At 35.2% G+C, this 22,685-nt stretch overlaps 1 protein-coding gene across 1 annotated transcript in view; it reads right to left on the bottom strand.

Annotated features, from left to right (window-relative positions):
- The window catches only part of DOCK2 (dedicator of cytokinesis 2), a 188,082-nt gene that overhangs the window by 126,576 nt on the left and 38,821 nt on the right, over window positions 1–22,685 (bottom strand). Inside the window, exons 23-25 of the mRNA XM_082771334.1 lie at window positions 22,247–22,355; window positions 14,460–14,530; window positions 13,755–13,861 (exon numbers count right to left, since the gene is read on the bottom strand). Of these exons, the coding sequence (XP_082627460.1) occupies window positions 13,755–13,861; window positions 14,460–14,530; window positions 22,247–22,355 (287 nt within the window). The remainder of the gene's footprint in view (window positions 1–13,754; window positions 13,862–14,459; window positions 14,531–22,246; window positions 22,356–22,685) is intronic.

The raw sequence follows: 22,685 nt of genomic DNA, 5'->3' as shown, positions 1-22,685 counted from the left end.
ACCATGGGACAAAAATTTCTATTGAATGGCTATATAAATTCCAGCTTATAATATTAAGATATGAACACACAAGTTAAGTAGCAAAATGAACAAAGTATTCATTTGAACATCAACAAATCATTGGCTAGAAAAAAGCTGAGTAGGAATTAAGAAACCTATGGAAGGAAAGTTTACAGCTATAAGAAAGAAATAGCCAAAGTAAAGTTTTCTGTTATGGTATTTGATAACTTGTGTTCATCAAGCAATCTTCCCCCACTACACCCACACACCCTTTCAAGAAAGCTCAACACAGATGGGAGGGACACGGAAAGGGGAAGGTACTAGCTACTTTTTTTGCTTCATAAATTTAAGTGCTAGTTGCTTTTTTTCTGTTTGATAAATGATGTAAGAAGAAAGATTGCCAGCAAAGACATACACACTTTTTAAACTTTAAAATCCATGAAAAAATAACTGATCAATGTTTTACTGGCCTTTCCTGGAAACTAGAATAAAACATATTGCCTCAAACTGTATTTGAACACAGAAAACATTTGTTCCATCAATGTCCCTCAAAAGAAATACTGTTCTTTAGAATACGTTTTAATCAGTCCCAAATTCTAACACTTCTCAGAGCAAAGTTCCCTGGTAATAGCTTCATTAAGGTTCAGATAGATTCATTCTGGTAAAGGATTAAACATAGCTGTGTGTAATTGTGTTACTCCCCTATTTAGAACTCTTTAGAAAATAGCTAATGATTTCTTCTGTACCAGGTAAGTGAAACTCAAACTTAATGTCATTAATGCAATAATGTCATTAGAAAAGACATTTGGGGTCTCCTTCGGCAAAAATCACAGGTGTGCTTCATTCCTGACTGCCTCATATGTGCAGCCAAAACAGTAATAAAGATTTAACACCACTTTTATCTCCCTTAGGAAACACTACCCTTGATTACCTGGCAAGACTGCAGTCAGAGCCATCTGTTAGGATGGTTTCATGCCCACTTGAACTGGCATGCCAAATTAATAAGGACATAGGTGTCATTTGAATACAGATTTAGAGCAAAGCCTTAAAAATAAAATCAGTGAACAACATCCTTTCAACAAGGAGAGACTTCTGATGGCAGTCAGTGCACAATTACAGTGCCATGCTTCTTCACAAAGGACATCTGTTCACAACAGCAGGCATCCTTCTCCTGAAAGTCTTCCCTCTGTTATTTACCATGTAACTCTTTGTTGGGAGCACAAAAGTCATGAAGTTAAAATTAAAGCCAAAGATGGAGAGAGACTGTAGATTACCTATAGACTGACAGCACTGTAAGCAGTGAGTTCTGTGTGTCCCGGAATCCAGTACTGAGGCAGAAAGTCAGCACACAGTGCTGGAGCTGACCATTCCGGGCAAGCATCAGCAAGGTTAGACAGCAGAATAGGTACTGGCTTAACGGTCACAGAACACCACCACCAAGCTTCAAGTACTGCAGAATGCATCCAATTCCCAGCTTTAAGTTTCTTGAACTCTGGCTGGGAGCTGAGTTGTGTCATTTACTGGAAGGCTGCCAAAACAACATCTAATGCCACCTTTGCTATAGCTAAAGCAACACTGAGCATTCAGTGCATTTTCCAGCTTGTCCGCAATCATTGCAGTCCGCCAGCCAGCCACAAATGCTTGTCAGCATGTCCTCTCCAACAGATTTAAAAGTTTGCCTTGTGTTTGGACAATGGAGTATCGATGAATTCCAACTTTCATCTTTCCACATTTTGTTTAATTGATACACTAAACTAAAATAAGCAAGAGATTTGTATCAACTCTTGTAATACAGCTGTTCTCTTTTCCACTTGACAGAGTTATAAGCAGACTGTTTTACATTTAGAAGTTCACTGTTAAAGTTAGTTTACCTAGCTAGATTTGTATTTCCCTCCAAAAAGCAAAGATCTTGATGTATTTATTTAAAAAACTTACCATAATGGGTCAAGACCAAGAAAATGTTACAAGTAGCAGATAATTATCAAAATGTCTAGCATGTTACTTACTTCTCCATAAACACAAGAAAATAATGGCTTTAACCCGCAATGTGTCACTATAAATTCATGAAAACAAATACTTGTAGATATGCATATGCCCTCCATATCCATGTCAAACAACTGCATGAATAAAAGTATGCAATACAGGATTTGAGATGTGATACTTTAAGGATAAAGAAGTGTTTCTTAGAAGAATCTTTTTAAAGCTAAGTACAAAATTCAAGAGCAGATCCACATGAGAGATTATTTTTCAGTGTAGAGATATTTTTAAGGGACTTTATGAACAGTGTTTTGGGGTTTTCCCAGTAGCTAAAAAAGGGAGAGTAAAATTCATTAACAATTTCCTACTTTTAAACATATTGAAATGCTGGAAAATTGTGTCGAACACAGTGCAGGAAAACAATCCCAGAAAATGAAAAACAAATTACTTCAGCTTAAGTACTCATATCACAACTTATTATGAAACTAGGTTCTTCTTCTTATTATTTTATCTGTAACTCGTTTCTGGCAGTAATAAAATTGAAAGATGCTTCATCAAATTACTAGCATTCATTCAACTTTTTTTTTCAACTTAGTTCTTATCAGTCCTGAAGACAAAAGCAAAACACAGATTTCCACATCTTTAATTGGATGAAACAGCAGAGAAAAATCAAATAATTCTAATTAGGTGTCATAATTTTAACTTTAATATTTCCCTAAGTAGATCCTTACTTGCACTTATCTGAACTTACAGCATTGATTTTTCAGGTAGATGCTTACAAGAAGAAAAGATCAGAAGTTATCTTCCTTGTGCAAGTTAGGCATTATACAGCTATGCAAACCTACATGTATGTTATCTAAGAGGTCATAGTCCATGTATCAAATTCAAATTGTGAGAAACAAGGATTCTAAAGAACATGAAAGTAAGAGTCATTTTCCTTTTTGCTCTAACACAAAAGCGTATGTCGGTATCTAACAGGAAAATCTTAGATTCCTGAGGCTCTACTGTACAAAAACATTATTACCAAACACACTGTACAAAACAAACATTGCCAAACCCACTGGTATTCACTTTGTCCTTTATTACACAAAGCAATGTCTTCTCCTCCTACAAGTTGTCACTAGTTTATTATTAAAAGTCATGAAAATATTTTGATTTCTGGACAAGCTTTACAGAGCATACACTTTGTGGCTTGAATTTCACAACTCGCTTTCATTTACTACAGGAATACATGTATACGTACTGGACAAAGTTTTCTATCACTCAGATTTGTTGTTTATAATACATTACATTTTGCTGTTAGCAGTTTCAAGAATCATACTATACAACGAAACAAACTGACTAGGTAAGGTTTTAACAAACATATGTGATTCTAACAAATGTGACAGAGGATATTCATTACACAGAATGAAGAGTGTATAACCTATAAAATGATGCAGGAATTAATGCTTCTGCCAACAGTATTATATGTGAATCAGCTGTTGCATCATTTATTGTGTTAATCCCTGTTACTAAGTTAAAATTACTTTTTATTAGTGGCAATGTAGCTTTTTATAACTCCAATCTACTGAGCTATATTAAATCCAGTCCCCAGTTTCTTCATAAAGAGCTGACCAACAGCTACTGAAGCATAACTTGAAATTAAACAAAAATATAAATCAATATATACTGTGTATTAGATATATGCATAATTTATGGTTCTATCTGCCAATTAAAATTAGAGGCACAGAAATGCACCTCTAATCTAACAAATTTCAGTTTACCTATTTTATATGGGACTGACTAAATTGAATATTATAGAATTGAAAATCATACTGCAATTAAAATGTTATCATTTTAACCTGTAACAACACACAATATACATAGCATAGGACCAACCAACTGCAAACAGACAGACAGTTTCACTCAACTACATCTTAACAATATAGGACATATATAAATATGTACTAAGGGATAAATCTCAGATCTGACCTAAACGTTTGTTCTTCTAGATCACCAACATGGACTATTGATACCTTTCAAGCAGTGAAACTGAAGAATCAGGGCATTCCACAGATACCTGAAGTTGGTAACATATACATGAATATTAGGAAACTAGTCTAATTGCAGACAAATACAAATAAAACTTTTGTTTAAATAAAATTTTGTTTAAATAAAATTTTGTTTAAATAAAATTTTGTTTAAATAAAATAGGAGTTCTTCCTTTAGAAAAACAATTACTATAGTTTCAGCATTTCTTCTAGCATTTGGCAAATTAACCCCTACTGCTAACATATGTCTCTTGATGCTGCTGCCTCCAGAAATCAGCAAGAGCTTTGCATATGCTGAACATGCAGGAGCTATGTCTGCAGCTAGTGATCAGAGGCTCTGGATTTTGAGCCAAGAGACTGAAGCTCTATTCCCAACCCTGCCAATGACCATCTGTGTGACCTACTTGTACTTTATATTCTTTGAAGCAGATCTCAGTGTTTTGCTACTGCACAAACTCCTAGTCGGGAGTGGACCTTTAGAGAATACCAAGTGAAAAGCAGCAATGTGAACATATACACTTTATTTATATTCACATACATGTACAATTAAGAATTTGATATTCATTTCACACCAATAAAAAACAATTTTCCAAAGGCTAACTGATTTACAAATTTCAATATAATGTCAGTGAATATTCCATGTTCATCTTAAATAAAAATCTAGTTCCAAACACTGTAAGCTTGGAAACAATAACAGCAGCAAAAATTTCATGCAATTGGTAAACACTTATGTCTAAAAACGGTTATTTGTCAAAAACAGAGAGGTAGTTGTGAAATTTTGGCAATAGGTTTCCTAAAAACTAAGTGTGCATCAATACACATGCTTTTTACAGAAATTAAGAAATTCTACCAAAACTTTTTTCAGCAGGTCCAAAAGAGACTTTCCAGAGAGACAGAGATGAATCCATTAAATACAGTTATGCAAAGGGAAAAATATCTTCCAGGAGATCATTCCTTACATCAAATGATACTGAAATCCCAGTAAGGGTGTTTATGAAGGACAAGACAACCATTTCTTTCCCTCAGATATATTCACAAAAGGAATCATCTACAGATCTACAAGGAAAATGTCAAAATTAAGTTTAAGATTTCTTGTCCTTTAATGAGGGACACAACACTATCTGAAGGCAAAAACTGGATAAAGTGTCTGCGTATGTGCTTAAACATCACATAAGAATATTCAAAAACTTAATGGTTAAAGTGCACAAGCAGTTCCCAGTACATTCAGCCCCTGAAACATATTAACCACCATACCCATCTGTAAGAAGTTTTTTTATGTCTTTTTTTTTTTTTTGAAAACAAACAAACAAACAAAACAACATTTTTTCCTGTTATCTCAACTCTACTTCCTTAGAAAAAGTGGTGAACATTAATGGGTAAAGGAAGAGAACTACCAGTATATGAAATCTAATTATATTGTAGGATCTATAGACAATACCACTGGGTATTGACCTTGCTATTGGTGAATGAGCTCAACTGGTACTCTAATGAACTACTTAGGAAGAGACTAAGTGTTAAAGCTGGAGGAAAAATGGATAATCTGAAAAATGCAAATGAATAGACTTCATCATAATTAGCACTTTAGTTAAGTATATTCCATATTCTCAGCAAAATAAAAAAACACTACCTCTTCTAGATAAACGTGAACTTTAGTTAATGATATTGTAAATTATCATGCTGCATAGTATTTTGTAATACACTACATGTGCTTCCATTCTTGTTAATTACTTCCACCTCATTGCTTCAAGTAATGAATCAGGCATTGTCCACACCCTACAAACACAGTGCTAAATGTGATGTATTTTACAATCAATTGTATTTGATGTAGAACATTAAAAGCTGGGTTTTGGAGTTTTATTTCTATTTTAAACTATGGTCATGTACAATAAGGACTTGTTTTCTCTTCACTGTGCTCAATATTAAAATAGCACAGTACAGATTTTTATTTTTTTTTCATACCACTATAGTATCAGTCAGATAAATAACTGTATATTGTTTTTTTTTCACATTACACAGTGCCAGAAATTAAACATGTTGTGGACTTTCCCCTGCAATACTTACAACTTCCAGGTTAAATCTAAACAATATGAAAATACAACATAAAAGCAAATTATCTTAAAATATCAGTTACAAGTAAAAACACCCTGTAGTTATCCCAAGACTGATTTTCTGCCATTAGTGATGTAGAGACAGTTTAGGTGAAAGGAAAATACTAAGATCATCACCCAAAAGACAAGCTCTATGATTAAATGGCATAACACATATTAAGGGAATACTACCGAAGCAATAGTAACTTTGTTACGTAGCCACAGTAAGTGTCAGAGGGATGACAACTTCTTCATGGAATGGTCTCATGAAAAGGAAAACATACTTGGAAGAGTCTACTTGACCCTCACTGGGTTGCACTGATGATAGGAAAAGGTAAATTCCCTGCACCCCAGCAAAAAAATGCATCCCAGTGAATGGAAATTGTCAAGTACAGATATGTGTAAGCTTAAAACTCTTAAAAAAAAAAAAAAAAAAAAAAAAAAAGAAGAAGAAAAAAAAAGACATCATTCCCTCACTTCATCAAAACATTGAAATACAAAATCTTTCAATGCATATTCTCTAGTTAGCATAAATATTCTCTGATGAGCAAGAAAATGACTTACACAGCATACATTTTAGCTTTATTTTAAAAAGATATCCACCTGAATTCTTTGTTTTGGAAAACTGCTTCTTCAGAGGATCATCTTTAATTTTAAACTAATAATTAAAAACATCAGCTGGTATTTCCCCAGGCTCGTCTAAAAACACTATCATCTCAGCATTGTTATATAATTATATATTTCATATTAATAAGATCATCTTAAAGTAGATCTTGTGCATATAATCACCATATACATATAAACACACTGTGATTTGTATATATTAAAAAAGTGCATAGATTTTCACTCTCAGTTACTAGAGCAAGTTTGGATCACAATGACCTATTCAGATAAGCAGGATTTTAATACCCAGTGTGAGACAGCTAGGGCAGTAAAGGTTTTAAATAAGTATTATATTCTGCATTTACAGTCCTCACCGCATGGTTTTGCTGTCAAGTGTTTGATATTAGCCAAAATTGCACAAGGAGGTTTTGTACACTTCTAGAATTTATAACTAAGATTAAATGAATCTACTAACTACTCGTCTGGGAAAAATTAAAACGTGCTGATTATCTGGTCAGCAGTACACAAAAGCTCCACTTTGTTTTTTTACAAAAGCTCCTCAGAATTAAAAATATTTTTAGCAAAACTTTTAACACATTATTACCCTAAAAACTTCAAAATTGAAAATATATACCCTTCATATAACTTGCACCATATTCTGAGGTAGACATTTTCTATGATATACCAGCTACGTATTTCTTGACTTCAGACAACCTGCATTTACAAGCAAGCAGCAATCCATTACTATTATTTATCTGCAAGCAATAAAAGCTTTACAGAGCATTATGCATTAACAGACTGCAGCTAAAGCAAAGGCCTGTTAGAGTAATAAAAGAAAAACCATGCTAAGCAGACTATAATGGTAACTGGATTTGAATCTCACTAACTTTTGATTAATAACCACTGAATAAAGACAACCTTTAGAACTGGGAAAAGACTGCTTTTGCTTCTGGAAAATTTGCAGCAGATCAGCAGCAAAAAGCACTAAAAACAGACAAGCATCAAATTAAGGTACTTGCCATGTCATGGGAAAGCAAACCTCTGACTCCTCCTTTGGGAACCTTATAGAATGGAAGTTGAATAGAAACAAAACCATCTTATACAAAAGTAAGTTCCAGATCTGGAGCTGACAGGGAGAAACCACAAATATAGCTTGGGAAAAGATTAAGACCGCAGGTTTGGGGCGGGAGTTGCAGAGACCAAGAGCAAAGCAACACACTTAAGCTCTGATGACTATTTCTTAACTGTTCTTCTAAACTATAACCCTCTGTTATCTTTGCAAAATCAACTTTGTTTTATTACACACAGCTCCTTTACGGACTGTTATAGATTGTTTAAATATATGACAGCAATGGTTAACTACATGCAAAACCCAACCATTTGCCCAAAGCATGTTGTTAAATATCAGACCAGGAAATTTATGCTTTTAAGTTACGAGTGTTAAATACTCAGAGATCTTAATATGTCTAACAAATATACAGACACATATTCACTAGCAACAAGACATTACCATTGCTTCATTATCATCTGCAGAAGCCTCTTTAAAGTGACCTGATTTTCAGCTAATGTGATGACTTCATACTGTGGACAGTTGCCAAACAACATTTTACACAGAATTTAAACTAAATTCTAAAGAAATACTTACAATGAAATGATTTTCAGATAGCTGTCAAATAGATAAATCCAAAGTAAGCATAGGAAATATGGGAAAAAAATACATGTATTTTAGATAAAACAAAAAGGAAAGAAAGCCTGCCCATCTCTATTCCCTTCTCCTACCAGCAATTAGTTCAATATTTAAGTCACAAATACAGTGGTTGCACAAGACAGAATAAATATAGAAATGACCTTTCATTTACTATTAGAATATCAACTAGGGTGAATGACTCCCATAACATGAAAAATAAAAAATCGAAAGTTTGTAGAATGGCTAGATTCCCCAGAGAAACACATTTGCCACATACGAACATATTCTTCAGTAAAGAGCTGAAAGAAAATATCCTTCAGTGCAATTGGGTAAAAGTTACAGGCTCTTTACAGTGGGATACCATTTCACAACTAAGTAATACATCTAAGAAAGAAGGGCAAGTGCATCTTAGGACAAACTGCAGATTTGAAGGGAGGACACACAACAAGCACACAGACTGATGAGAAAAGCATGATATAAACAATGCAAGCAACAGCAAAAATTGCCAAGGGTGGCTGAAACAAAGTCTCCTACCTAGAAAAGGAACTGTAAGTTGCCCTAAGCATTGATTAAGGGATACTTTAGCCATTATGTACTGCAACAAATAAAGCAAATTGTTTGGTTTTATTTAGCCAAAATTGTATTTTCCTCTATAATTCTTTCCCTATCTCCCTTACCTTTTATTTGCCTTTCTCCCCCTCCAGCAGATGACCACTGTCTGAACACAGGATTTGAGATGTACTTGTGCACTGGTTCTACAGTTTATTTCTTGTTTAAATCTCATTTTACAAAACCAGTACAGTCAGAAAATGCCATATACCCATATACTCAGTGGATCCTGGATTCAAGGCTTGTTGGCACTAAACTGTACATGAAAACATGGAAGTTATTTATTACTTTAAAAAAGGTGGTTTTTTGTTTTGTTTTGTTTCTTTTTTTCAGCTTTTTTTTCAGCTACATCTAACATAAAGCTCCGGTTGACAACAAGCAGCAAAATACTTGGAAAGCATTAAGTATAGAGCTGTTATTAGGAAAACAGAAATAATATTTATATGGCAGCCTCAAACCTAGTCAATACTGAAGGTGCCTACATTACACTACTGCCCAATGGAAGTAGTCTGTCTCAACAGGCTGATGCCCCAAGAACTTGCCCTCTGACAGTTTGCATCAGCTTACAGAATACTTCAAATTTCACGTAATACTTCAGATATTGTTTTATTTCTATATTTGTCAATAAAACTGTTTCTCAAATACTACATATATATGTTGAGATTACCACTTTACCATGCATTTTTGATGCATTTGGTCATTATTATACACATGCTTGTTACCTGACTCAAATGCCCCACCATAAAAACATTAATTTATTGAAAACAAGTGAATACTTTTGAGCGTGCGACACTATCTTCAAATCTGTAACTTATGCATTTGTGGAGCATTCAGAGAACAACGCCGAAAATCATGTTCTAAATACTGGATTGGACTCTAAGCTTTAGTGCTTTAACAAATATGTAAAATAAATAAATAAATAAATAAAAACTATTATGAGAAAAAATTATGATGCTGCATGATCTCCATAATAAATGTAAATATGATCTTAACATGTTGTAAATGAAGTTAAGACAACATATTCTTCTGGGGTAAATTAAGCATCTTACATTACCATATAACATGAATAATAAAGAGACAGATAACTTCACCCTGCAGAAATCTGTGGGAGCACAAACACTTAAAGAGACTGTATAAGACTAAGGCAAACAGACACATCTGTCTTCAAGTACTATAAAGGAAATCCTAAACTCTCTAATTCAAATCCAGACATCCAGCTTCAAGGGTTAATATTACTTGACATGAACATTACTCTTGCTAGCAAAGTTTGATTTTCAGTAGTTGACTTGTATTGATGCATATGTATAGTTGACACATATTTCTACCAAATGCAAGATATAGGTGTTCCCATATATCAATAAGGAAACTGACTGACCTAAATAACCAAACTAAGAATCATCAGCTCCCACGTTTTCCAGTAAGAGCAGAGTCTGCAGACAAGTAACAGTGTACAGGTCACAATAATTTATGGCATCCTTCAATGTAACTATATATATTGCAGAATTTGGACAGTTTAAGAAAAGCTGTAAAGAACTAACTACACTTGAACAGCTCTGTGTCCCCCAGCAGAAATGCAGCAAAGACAACTACTACGCTGCTGGTGCACTGACGTGCAGTGTTACACTGTTTAGTTCCTTTTACTGAGCCTGCAAGCTCCTCCTATCAAGCTGCTTTTTCTTCTGATTTTGTACAGCACTCAGCACAAAGTCCTACTCCTGAACAGTCATAAACAATGTGGTGAAAAAAACACTTGTTTTCTTCTGGAGCATACATAGATATGGAAAGAAGGAACTAGTGTACACCAGGAGGAGGAAGGTGCAAGTCAACAGAACTGTGAAGTACACAGCTTATTTTATGTTCAGCTACTTGTTTCTGGATCTTTCTTAGGGATTTATTTCTTATTATAAAGGGTGCTGTTTTTCTGACCAGGACTCCTGATATATGAACCAATAAAAATGCATTTCAATGACAAGCTTCTTTAAAGAAAAATATCCAGCTATTGTTATTCCACAGCAGTACCTGCCCTTATTCTCTGGCTTGTAAGATTCACAGACAGAATGATAAAAATCTGAATTTTTCTTTCAGCAAAACAACTATTTGGCTGGAAGTTAACGTATCAACACTAAAAGCAGAAACTTTAGCAAAATACAGACAAAAACAAGTAGTATCCTCAGTACTATTAGAACTAGAGTTACTCTGCTCCTTTAAATCTGTAACTATTGAGGCAGATAGTTAGTTTACTGGAAATTGAATAAAATTGTCATTATCTGAGGAGCTGAGGCTGGTATCTTACATACATATATGTTGCAAACATCATTAGTATTGTACATGCACACAAAAAGGACATTACTGCTTACAGTTAATTTCTCCATGTTAAACATAGTCAAGGTATCTAGCTGAATTCTAATGAGATAAAGACTTCAAGAGATTGGCTTATTTTCACAGAATGACAGAATCACAGAATTTCTAGGTTGGAAGAGACCTCAAGATCATCGAGTCCAACCTCTGACCTAACGCTAACAGTCCCCACTAAACCATATCCCTAAGCTCTACATCTAAACGTCTTTTGAAGACTTCCAGGGATGGTGACTCCACCACTTCCCTGGGCAGCCTGTTCCAATGCCTCACAACCCTTTCAGTAAAGAAGTTCTTCCTAACATCTGACCTAAACCTCCCCTGGCTCAACTTAAGCCCATTCCCCCTCGTCCTGTCACCAGGCACGTGGGAGAACAGACCAACCCCCACCTCGCTACAGCCTCCCTTGAGGTACCTATAGAGAGCGATAAGGTCGCCCCTGAGCCTCCTCTTCTCCAGGCTGAACAAGCCCAGCTCCCTCAGCCGCTCCTCGTAGGACTTGTTCTCCAGGCCCCTCACCAGCTTCGTCGCCCTTCTCTGCACCCGCTCGAGCACCTCCATGTCCTTCTTGTAGCGAGAGGCCCAAAACTGAACACAGTACTCGAGGTGCGGCCTCACCAGAGCCGAGTACAGGGGGACGATCACCTCCCTAGCCCTGCTGGTCACACTGTTCCTGATACAAGCCAGGATGCCGTTGGCCTTCTTGGCCACCTGAGCACACTGCTGGCTCATATTCAGCCGACTGTCAACCATCACTCCCAGGTCCTTCTCTGCCTGGCAGCTCTCCAATCATTCCTCTCCCAGCCTGTAGCTCTGCTTGGGGTTATTGCGCCCCAGGTGCAGGACCCGGCACTTGGCCTTGTTGAACTTCATGCAGTTGACCTCAGCCCATCAGTGCAGCCTATCCAGATCCTCCTGCAGAGCTTTCCTACCCTCAAGCAGATCGACACACGCACCTAACTTGGTGTCATCTGCGAACTTACTGAGGGTGCACTCGATGCCCTCATCCAGATCATCGATGAAGATATTAAAGAGGACCGGCCCCAGCACTGAGCCCTGGGAGACAGACTGGCCTCCAACTGGACTTGACTCCATTCACCACGACTCTTTGGGCCCGGCTATCCAGCCAGTTTCTAACCCAACGAAGCATGCGCCAGTCCAAGGCAAGAGCAGTCAGTTTCTTGAGGAGACCCAAATTTAACCCATTTAACCCATTTTAACCCAAATGTCTTTCAGTTTTGGAAGAGGTTGTCTTTCTTTCTGGTCTTAAATGCTACTTCCTACAAGAAGCAGAAACAAAAGCTAAGACTTATACTTCTGATCTTAGCAGATGTAAATGTAACCAGTAGTGCAATAATATCTCAGTAACTACTTGGAAAATAGAAATACAGTAAACTGTCTGAAAAAAAAAATGAATACAGTTTTAGATCTGTTTGAAAGTTAACTTGTTTGATCTGCTCTTAATAGCTGTAAAATAAAGTCAAATTTCCATCTATCCTTGCTAGTTCAAACTGCATCACTCTTCTGGCAATATAGAGCAATGAGAATGAGATGAGCAGAGCTGCCCACCCATGCTCAGTACTACTTGCCACTAACTGCAAAGTTCCCAGAATCATTATCTACAAATTGTCAGAAACAAATTACGAGAGAATGGCCAACCATTTGAGCAGAACTTTTGCCTTTCAAAGCTCTTGTGGTCTTTTTACACACCAGTACAATGCTAAGATAGAAGTAAGCCATCCAGTCCACAAAAGTGGAGGCAGAACCCTTAAATGTCAAGATGAAGTCAACCAGGTAAAATCCAGGCTTCTCTGCTAGGACTCCTTGAGAAAAAATTCCCCATCTGCAGCAGAACAAAGGAAAACTAAGCACAAACTAGGCATAAACATGTTGGTATCATTTTTTACTCCTGTTCTGAGAATGAAAAAAGACACTAAGATCTGATAAAAGTCAAGAAAAATACTGATTCCTATAAACAGAGGAACTGCATTGCAGCTAAGCTATATTACAGCACAGTCAGGATTTTTCTTCGACTGAAGCAAAAGCCTTATATAACATACTATAAGCCGTCTTCACAAGGTTTCATTTCATGTTCCTATTTCAATATAGAGTTTACAAATGGGTTCAAAGGATAGATATAAAGCTCTATCCATCTAACCATTATATCAGAGGAAAAATACAAAACTCTTCCTCTGAGATCTACCTGTTCAGTGTTTTCTGCTAGCAACTATGCTTTGCACAACAGCAATCTGAGAAAGCTTAATCCTCTCCAGAGGTCAGACTTCTAGAATTCACACTTTCTCAGTATCAGTTCTACTCAATTTCAAACATGAATTGCACAAAACAGAAGTCAGTCAACATTTCCACACCTACTTATTTAAAGCCTTAAAGGCATTTTATATTTACCTTGTTTTTTAAAAAGGTTGCTGCGCACTATTTCCTTCATGGACTGCACTTTCTGCTTCTGTAGTTTCACTGGCGGAATGCAAGTGTAAAATTCATATAACAGTTGGCTGCATGTAAAGGGAGAGTGTCATAAATACAGTACAGATTAATTCATCACGTGTTAATAAGAAACACAGCAAAAGCAAAGTACTATATATTTCTAAATATTTATTTATTTTTTTTAAGATTTAGATTTATTTCCTGTATCACAGGTTACAAAGATAATTTTCAAGAGTAACAAGATGAGAATGATCTAGATGTTGGCCATGTTTACAAATGTTTATTTCCTTTTTCTTTTAAGGCAGTAAAACTATTCTTGTACAGTGGAGGCAATTCTTCTTTGACAAATAAACATACTTATTTCTAACTGCAAAAATCAGATTTGGTTTTCTTGAATAGCACTTATTCAAGGGGGAAAAAATGATAGCATCCACTTGTTCATTTCATTCATGGAGTTACTGCTTAAGAATTGGGCCTCAATATTCAATTCTGTCAAATCAAATGAGAACAACACATGTCCAGAGTTCTATCACTGTCTCAGTCAGCAGAAACAACCATAGCTTTGTTCACATAAACCAATTAATAATTAATTCCAGGTACAAATTAGTTTTAAATTGTACACATCATGTGATAGATACATCTATAAAACGTTCAAAATCAGCTCACCTCAGTAACTTGGCATCAAAGACCATTTCAACATCATGAAGAACTGATGGTATATACTTCAAAGCAGCAACCTGAATTGAAATACAAATCGTGTTACTTTTGTACGTTTATCTGTGCATATGTCGTACAAACACAACACAGAGCACTGAATACAAACACTGAAACAGAAACATGCAAAACAAAGTGATAAATTTGGGCTTCTTCTCTCAACTAAAACTTCACATGATATTTTAATACCATTTCATCACAAAGCAGTACTTACACAAGGGGTCTTATGCTGAAGATATGCAGAAGAACTTCAATACAATAGCATGAATTGAATCATATTCTGCTTGCAAACCACCGGCACTATGACCATCTTTATTATGCACATATGTAAACTGAGCACTGTTTACAGGAGCAATTTGATCATAACCTATATCAGTCTGTCCCAGACATGTGCCAAGCAGAGGGCAGAAAGGATAACAGTCACCTAACCACCCCAAAGGCTACGCTTTCTGTGGAAGATGAAATGGAGCATCATGTCCCTAACCAATCCTCTGCAGCTAAACTATCTGAAGTTATCATTTTTCCTAGTCATTTCTGAGATGTATTTTGATAATGTTGTGGAATCAGCAAACCTTAAAAGAAGACAAGGATCATGGACAAGAATACTCAAGAGGTAATCCTCAAATTCAAAATCATCACTAACATTTAAACACAAACATTCTCAACGACTAGCTTGCACTACTCACTGTCATAAAATTGTTTTTGAGATGAAAGATTTTAGATTTCACTGAATTTACTATTGAAGAAAACACTTGGAAGTCATGAATTACATTAGCATGCTGCTATAAATCCAACTACAATAAAGAGAATAAATTATATAAATTTTTAATTTGACTAACCTCTTCATGGTCCAGATAATGAGAATTACAAAATTAATAGCTGCTTTACCTTATTATGCAACTTTAGGGTGTAACTTGCTACTAACATTTTGCTGGGAACTAAGTTACTGCAAAGTCTTCTATTTCTGATATAGCTCTGATTTTCCATCATAGGTATGTTCCATCTATTATACTTCCTGAGCTACTAAAAGAAATCCCAAAACTACAGGTTACACAAAGACTGTGTCTTTTCTTCTAGGTGATACGATGTACACTGCAGGACTGATTAAGCCCTTTATCCAATAAATGCATGCTGAAATTAGACACTTTTTTTCCACTCATAATAGTGGAGTTTACTGCTCACCTTTCAAATCAGCATAGTTCTTGCTTTATGTCACTTGCTTATATGAATTGTAATAAGTAAAGAATGCACTTCCAGCTTTACAGTGGCAAAACACGAAACGCAAATTAACTTTAAAAAGCCCAAAAAGGAGTTTTGCCATTAGCCCCTGAAGTCCATACATACTTAAATTACAATAAATGACGAACTGGATTAACTATAAGTACTTGTGCTTTTTAATTATGAGCTACTGATACACATCAGGGGAAGTCTCAGAACACTTTATAGTTCCTGTAAACAAGGTAAAACAAATGATTTAAATGTAGAGTAAATTCATTAATTCAAAAAAAAATATTACAAAGGGCTCCACAGCGCTCTCATCTATACAAATTCTTTAATCCTTATGCTTGCCTATACACAGGCCAAGCATTTTCAAGTGGTAACACTGAGTTTTGACAATTATATGCTTCCAAAACAACACTATAAAAGCATGTTCCATCTCTCAATGTGTGTTTCAGAAATGACTGCTGATATCAAATTGCTGTTAAGTGATTTGATAGCTTCTAGGAAGAAACAGCAAAAGTCAATGATTTTAGTATGATGGGGCAAAAAGCTCTGTCTTGCTAATACTTACAGCTATGTGCCACACGAGATTCTCCCGTCATTTCAATAAAACTCAATACAACCTCTATGTTAACCCACTCAGCTAAAATTCTTCTCTTCTGCAGAAGAGACTGAAAAGGAAATTTTGAAGTAAAATCCCCAAAATGTACTTGAACCATGAGACCCAAGTTTTTGTCCTACATAAACTTACACAACAGAGAAAAAACTAGAAAACAGTCTCAAGCCCACAAAAACTCATGAAGGGAATTCTCCCAACAGCAGAAGCCCTATCAAGAGGTGTAACAACCATAAAACAGGAACTGCAAAAGAATACTGATACTCCATGGATTACTACATAACTTGGTGTCTATCTGATGCAGAGCCACATTGGGTGTACATTCCTATAAAATGGAATAAATGAGGAAAAAAAAAATCATACTACTGTATGCATGCTATCCTTTTAAAAAAATTTACAATTTTTTGTACTGCTTATATCACTTTGGTGGCTGAAGAGAAAAGGGTAAGCTGCACTCAAATGATGTCAGAGCAGAAGTAATATCTGATTTTTGGCTACTATGGAGAGAATTCTAACTCATTGAATAAAAAAGTATCAGAATGATATTGCATACAGTCAACAGGTCACAGAATCTCAGCCACAAAACATTTACTTTTCCTGAGTTTCTAGATCTTGGTTTCATATAACCAGAAAAATATTTAAACTATCAGACAAAGATTAGTCCAAACAAGTATTTATGAATGGACCCTTCACATGCATAAACTGAGTGTTTGAAATATACAGCAATCCCACCACTGTATCAATATTTCAGTTTGTTCACAAGAAATTTAGGTACATGAATAAGACAACAGTTATGATAGGTGGACTAAGATGTGCAAAGTAAAAGTAGAGCTTACTGAAATATTCCCAGTGAGCAGCAGGAGTGTAAGTAACAAGGCAATGCCAACAGTAAAGTGAAAAGCACATGAAAACACAATCAGCAGTAGGAGAATGTTAGCAGGAATATCCCATTTTACTGAAAAAGACCAAGGAAAAAGTGTTTTTCTTTCCAGTTATCAATTTGAAATTTTAATATGCCAATAGCTAGACAAGCTTTTTGTTTTGTCACTAAATAAGAACCTGTCTCCTGTTTCCTGATTAGCTATCAACATTACAGTGCTTCTGTACTAAACCTTGCAAAGATGAAAGAGCTGCTCAAAAAAAAAGTCTTAAAATCAAACCTATGTAGACTCAGTAAGTCTCTACACTGTAAATTCCTTTTTAAAAACTTAGTCTCTTCTTTATTGGGGATAGGTAGATTAAAATAAATACAATCAGGGTGTTGCTTTCTTTGGCTCCTTTTTAGATATTTTAAAAAGGATAAAGCTATTGTATTAATTTATTCCTATGAGAGTCTACTGCAGTATATTAGCCAGCTCTTACTTGTTTGTTTTGTTTTTGTTTGTTTGTTTGTTGTTTTACATAGAAATAATTCAGGTCTTGATTCAACAAGAAAGAATTTGGGCTGGGGCAAAGATGCATATACAGTACATCAAGCTGGCTTAAAATGCCTTCAGATAAAACCGTTCCTCTGCATACATCATCCCCACTCATACACAACTCCAGGAAGGTCAAAGGAGTATTTCAATGCTGCTGCCACCTGAACAAGATTACATCTTCTTCTGCTACTATCCACTAGTACCTCCTTGAAATAGGTGAATAAAATGTATTCTCTACAGGACTGCGAAATAATGGGGCTATTTAAAACACCTGTACAGATACCTGTAAATTTGTAGACTAGAAACTAGTCCTAGGTCCAGTTTTACTTCAGTAATATGTCGGTGAAAATACTGTACAATTAGGATTTTCTGAATTTTGTTTTATACTAATTCACAGTTGCTCTGAAAAATGTTTGACAAAGGATAGTGCCACCAGTGACCATGAAATAATTCAAGCAATACTGCAGAGACACTAGGAATTATTAAGCTGTTTGCCTTCCCATATAGTACCTATTTTGTATCTGTACAAGGAGGGAAAAGGGAAGGATGTAGCTACCATTATACTCAGATCTGTAGTACCATCTGAAGTACAATAGTAAGTATATCCATTCTTTTAAACTGTTAAGTTTCATTTGCAGTAATTGCTTTAAATGATGCACTATGGACACAACTGAGCACTGCCCTTAATGAAGTCATAAAAATCTCCTAGTAAGCAGTACAAAATGTTCTGCATTGTTCAGACCTCAGAGATTAATTTTTAAGCGGGACACAGAAACTCCACAGCCTTGTAGAGAATTATTTCATATATATATAATATAATGTTAAATTTATTTTAACCTTTACTCCTGACTAAGCTTAATTTTTTAGATGCCCTCATTTACAATGTTACATTATACATATTCAAGTATGCATGAGATGAAAAGAACATTCTCAGAAGCTACTGATGCCTTGCTTCCTAGTCTAATTTTATTTGCTATCAAGGCAACACTGCAACTTACACCTCAACCTAAGCATCACTGTCAGCACCTTTCCAGCCTTCTTCTCTCAAAAATTACCTATGTATTTCTGTACCATTTTAAACTCGTAGTACCTACTGCAGCATCATTCAACAGCAGTATGGATGGATCAAAAATGTGTGGTAAACATTGAGAGTAATAAGATAGCAACTTCATACTACACTGTTTTCAGGCTGTTCAGTGCCATAAACAATTTCGTCTTTTTTTTGATTCTATGACCTTGAGAATGTGTCATATGAGGTTTCTGAAAGCATGCGTGGAATTGAGAGTACTACTTACTAAAATCAGGGCCTAACAGCAAGCTGGGCATGGCCAATATTAGCAAAAGACAAAACTATCTGTAGGTCAAATCTGATGCATCCACCCGAGAGACAGCACAACTTTTGGAAAGAAGCAGGGCTTACACTTTTAATTTCAGGTTCAGAGAATAGGCTTGTCAGAGAAAAGGCATAGGCACAGAGCACAGATCAAATATCAAGAGTTTGACCTTATAAAAACATATCACCTGAAATTCAAAAATACATGTAATTGATCAGATTTTATTCAAAATAAAAAAGATATGATATACACAGAGATACTTTATAGAAATCGTATCTTCAGAAGGGAAAGTTACTGAAAACTTCAGTTTTCATAGTACCCCCCCCCCCCCCCCCCCGGCCCCTGAATTCTCCTTTGAACTATTTGCAGGTTCTGGAAATCTATTTCTAGCTTTCCAGATTTCACAAGGTTTATCCTCAGAAGTATAAACTTTCTGAAAAACCCTATCTAAAGAATTCATCAGCAATGGCTACAAAGAGGCAACTGGTAAATGCAAGAGTTGTAATACCATCCTGTTGAGACAAATTTAAAAACAAACAAACAAACAGGTTACATATTGAAGAAGACCTGGACTACTTCTGTATCATCAGCAGTGAACTACTTAAGTTCTGAACTTATCATTTTAAAGAATTACAAGTAAATATGTACTAAGTCTCCTTAAAGGAGAAGTCCTTAATTCTGCACATCCACATAGAATCTCTTACTTGTGAATTAATAACATTCCCAATCTTGCCTACCGGTGGCAATCTCTTTACAAATCAACATTCTAAAAATTGAAAACAGGCCACTTCACACTTCATACAAGTGCTTTCAAACATCAGAAAATGCTCTGCATCAGCAAAGTTAGGATACTGAAATGATGATCCTAATTGTAGTAAATTTGAGAAATGCATTGTCTGCATCTTTAAGCAAAAGAGGTAACTTCATCGATTCCATTAGTATCAAAAAAGGCTAATTTGGATTTACATATGAATTTTTAGTTTACCTACAACAAACTAACAATTTAACCTTTTGGTTGTTCAAAGCTTACATAAATAACACTGGAAAAGATGACCACATATTTTGCTTCTTGAGCTTTGAGAAAGACAGATAAATCAAAGTATCTATTCACTTCAGCTAATTTTAGAACAGAAGATTGAAAAGCTAGATTTTTATTTTTATTTTTAAGCTTTTCATAAATTTATACAGCATGTTACAGATTAGAAAGTAAGATATCACTCTGAAGATAAAATTAGTTAAATTGAAACAATAAAGTGCTTCCGGCACTGACTAGGCTGTTCCATATGACATGTAGTTTTACGAACAATCTTCTCCTGACTGAATTAATATTCGACACAAGTCTGAGTATGACTGGTATCAATAAAAGTGACTCAGAAATTATTACATACTAAAATACTGAGTTCCAAGTTTCTGAGTCTAAAAAAATAAAATAATCAGCAGAGACCAAAAGACACTTTAGGTTTCAGAATAATTCTTTACATCTTCCCAAATAAACTTCACAGGTATTTGGGGAGTTTATAAGGTATAACACCTATGAAATCATGGGCTTTTGCAGTATCTCTGAAAAATAACCTGTCCCTTACCCTGCAAATTTAAATAAGTACTAGTACAATGTTTAAAGTCCCAAAATTAAATGGGAAAAATCAGTATTGGTTTTAGGCAGAGGCAGATTTATAAATTTATTTCCACCCCTTTCCGGTCCATTTCACCCAACGCAGAAATGATCTCCAATTTTCTGGCCAGTTACAGACAATTCTCATCTACCTGCCAAAGGAGAAGGCTCAAGTACCATAACTGAAGTCTCCTCCAAATAGTCACTGAGATATGTATCATCCTTTGTGAAAGCTACTGTGACCAACATGCCTATTGAGTTAACGACAGTTTGTTTGTTTGTTTGTTTGTTTGTTTCATTTTGTTTTTCCAAGAAACTTATTTCCAGCAGCAGGTCCTTAACTACAATGGGATACTTCACATTCCATTCATGCACTGACATGACATGCCTCTCCTGAGTAGCATAAAAGCCACCAAGATCTATTTGGTAGATGATTAACATACTAATACAGTATAACTACCATAAGAACAAACAGTGTTATAAAAACAATCTCTTCCAGTATTACTTTTGGTTAGAAATCTTTTTTCTTCTGAAGTTTTCTGATTCTGATGCTATGTCTTTCAAATGTATAAAATTTTCCCCGGAACATTTGTACATAAGTGTCAAATAACCACAGATAGAATCTGAATTGTTTTCAAATGCTTTTAAAGCATTACTATAATCATGGTATTATACAATTGAAGTAGTACGGATGTTTAGCTCTTTTGCAGGCATGCATCATTCCAGGCAGTGTCAGAGAATACCAATCTCAAGACCATCAGTCACCTGGGAACATTTATTCAAGATAGAAAATTTATCCAGTCTTCCACTAAACCTCAAAGCAAAAGGAATCAAAACACAGAACCAAAGGAAAACTCAAGCTTAATAAAACAGTGAGTTCAGGGAAAGAATGTATGAAGCATTAATAATGCAGTAATCCAGTAAAATCTTCTGTTTCCTACTTCAAGCACAGAGCACTGGTAACATTCTATTTCAATATGGAACTATATACCAATTGTTTGATATTAATAGCCCTAATAGTTCCTGCTTTTCTAGTTTTCTTAAAGCATGGGGTTCTAAAACATAAGAATGATTAACACTGACACGTATGGGAAACACTGACACTATTTTCAGTTAAGTAACTCACCTCCAAAATGCTGATACTATCAAGTTTACTTTTCAAACTAAGATGGCAGAATACCTGTTTAGCACAACCTGAAGAAACTCAAGAAATGCTCAGCTCTCACTGGAGGCTTCACTTCCCTATATTCCTTGAGAAATTCTAGCATCCATATTTTAGTTCTTTCAGTCACTCATTGCATGTTTGAAGTTATATAAATTTATCTTCTCCTGACCTTTTCTACTTCAACTTTACTAAGCAACATGATCTTGAATAAAGGACAGTTACAAAAGAGAAACAAAAGATGAACTACCTAAGAGTGTCTTACCCTCTATTTCAAAACCAAAATGAAAGAAAACAATAAAATGCCAAAACAAAACCACATACAAGAACAAATTAAAAAATAAAAATAAAATAAAATTTCCAAGAACACACCAACCTGCAACAAAATGGTAGTTTTATGTTGGCTTTTCATCAGGTTGTTGATGGATTCAAAGAGTCTCCTCATAGATTCTTCAAATTCTGTTTGCTCTTTGCCTTCGTATAATCTATTGAGACATGCACTGTGTTATCATTTCAGAATCAGGAAACTTTCATCATTCTAAGTGTACCAAGTTTCAAAAACAATTTAAAAATAGATTTTAAAAGTTGATCCGATATTACATACATAGATATTTCCCCCAATTGTTATATCTGTTATTCACTCTAGTAAGTATTCTTCAGCTTGAGCACAATGTAACAAAGTTTTCAGATTTTTTTTTGAAAAAAGCCTCTAAATAATAAAATCTCATATATTTTAAGTTATTTAAAAAAAAAAAAAAAAAAAAAAAAAAAAAAGAAAGTTCCCTTTCCAAGTGAGGATCTGTCTCAGCTCTATT

Source organism: Aythya marila, assembly GCF_965140915.1.
Source record: "Aythya marila genome assembly, chromosome: 14".
Lineage (NCBI taxonomy): Eukaryota > Metazoa > Chordata > Aves > Anseriformes > Anatidae > Aythya > Aythya marila.
Note: the sequence above shows the minus strand (reverse complement) of the source record. Positions and strands in the feature narration are given on the sequence as shown.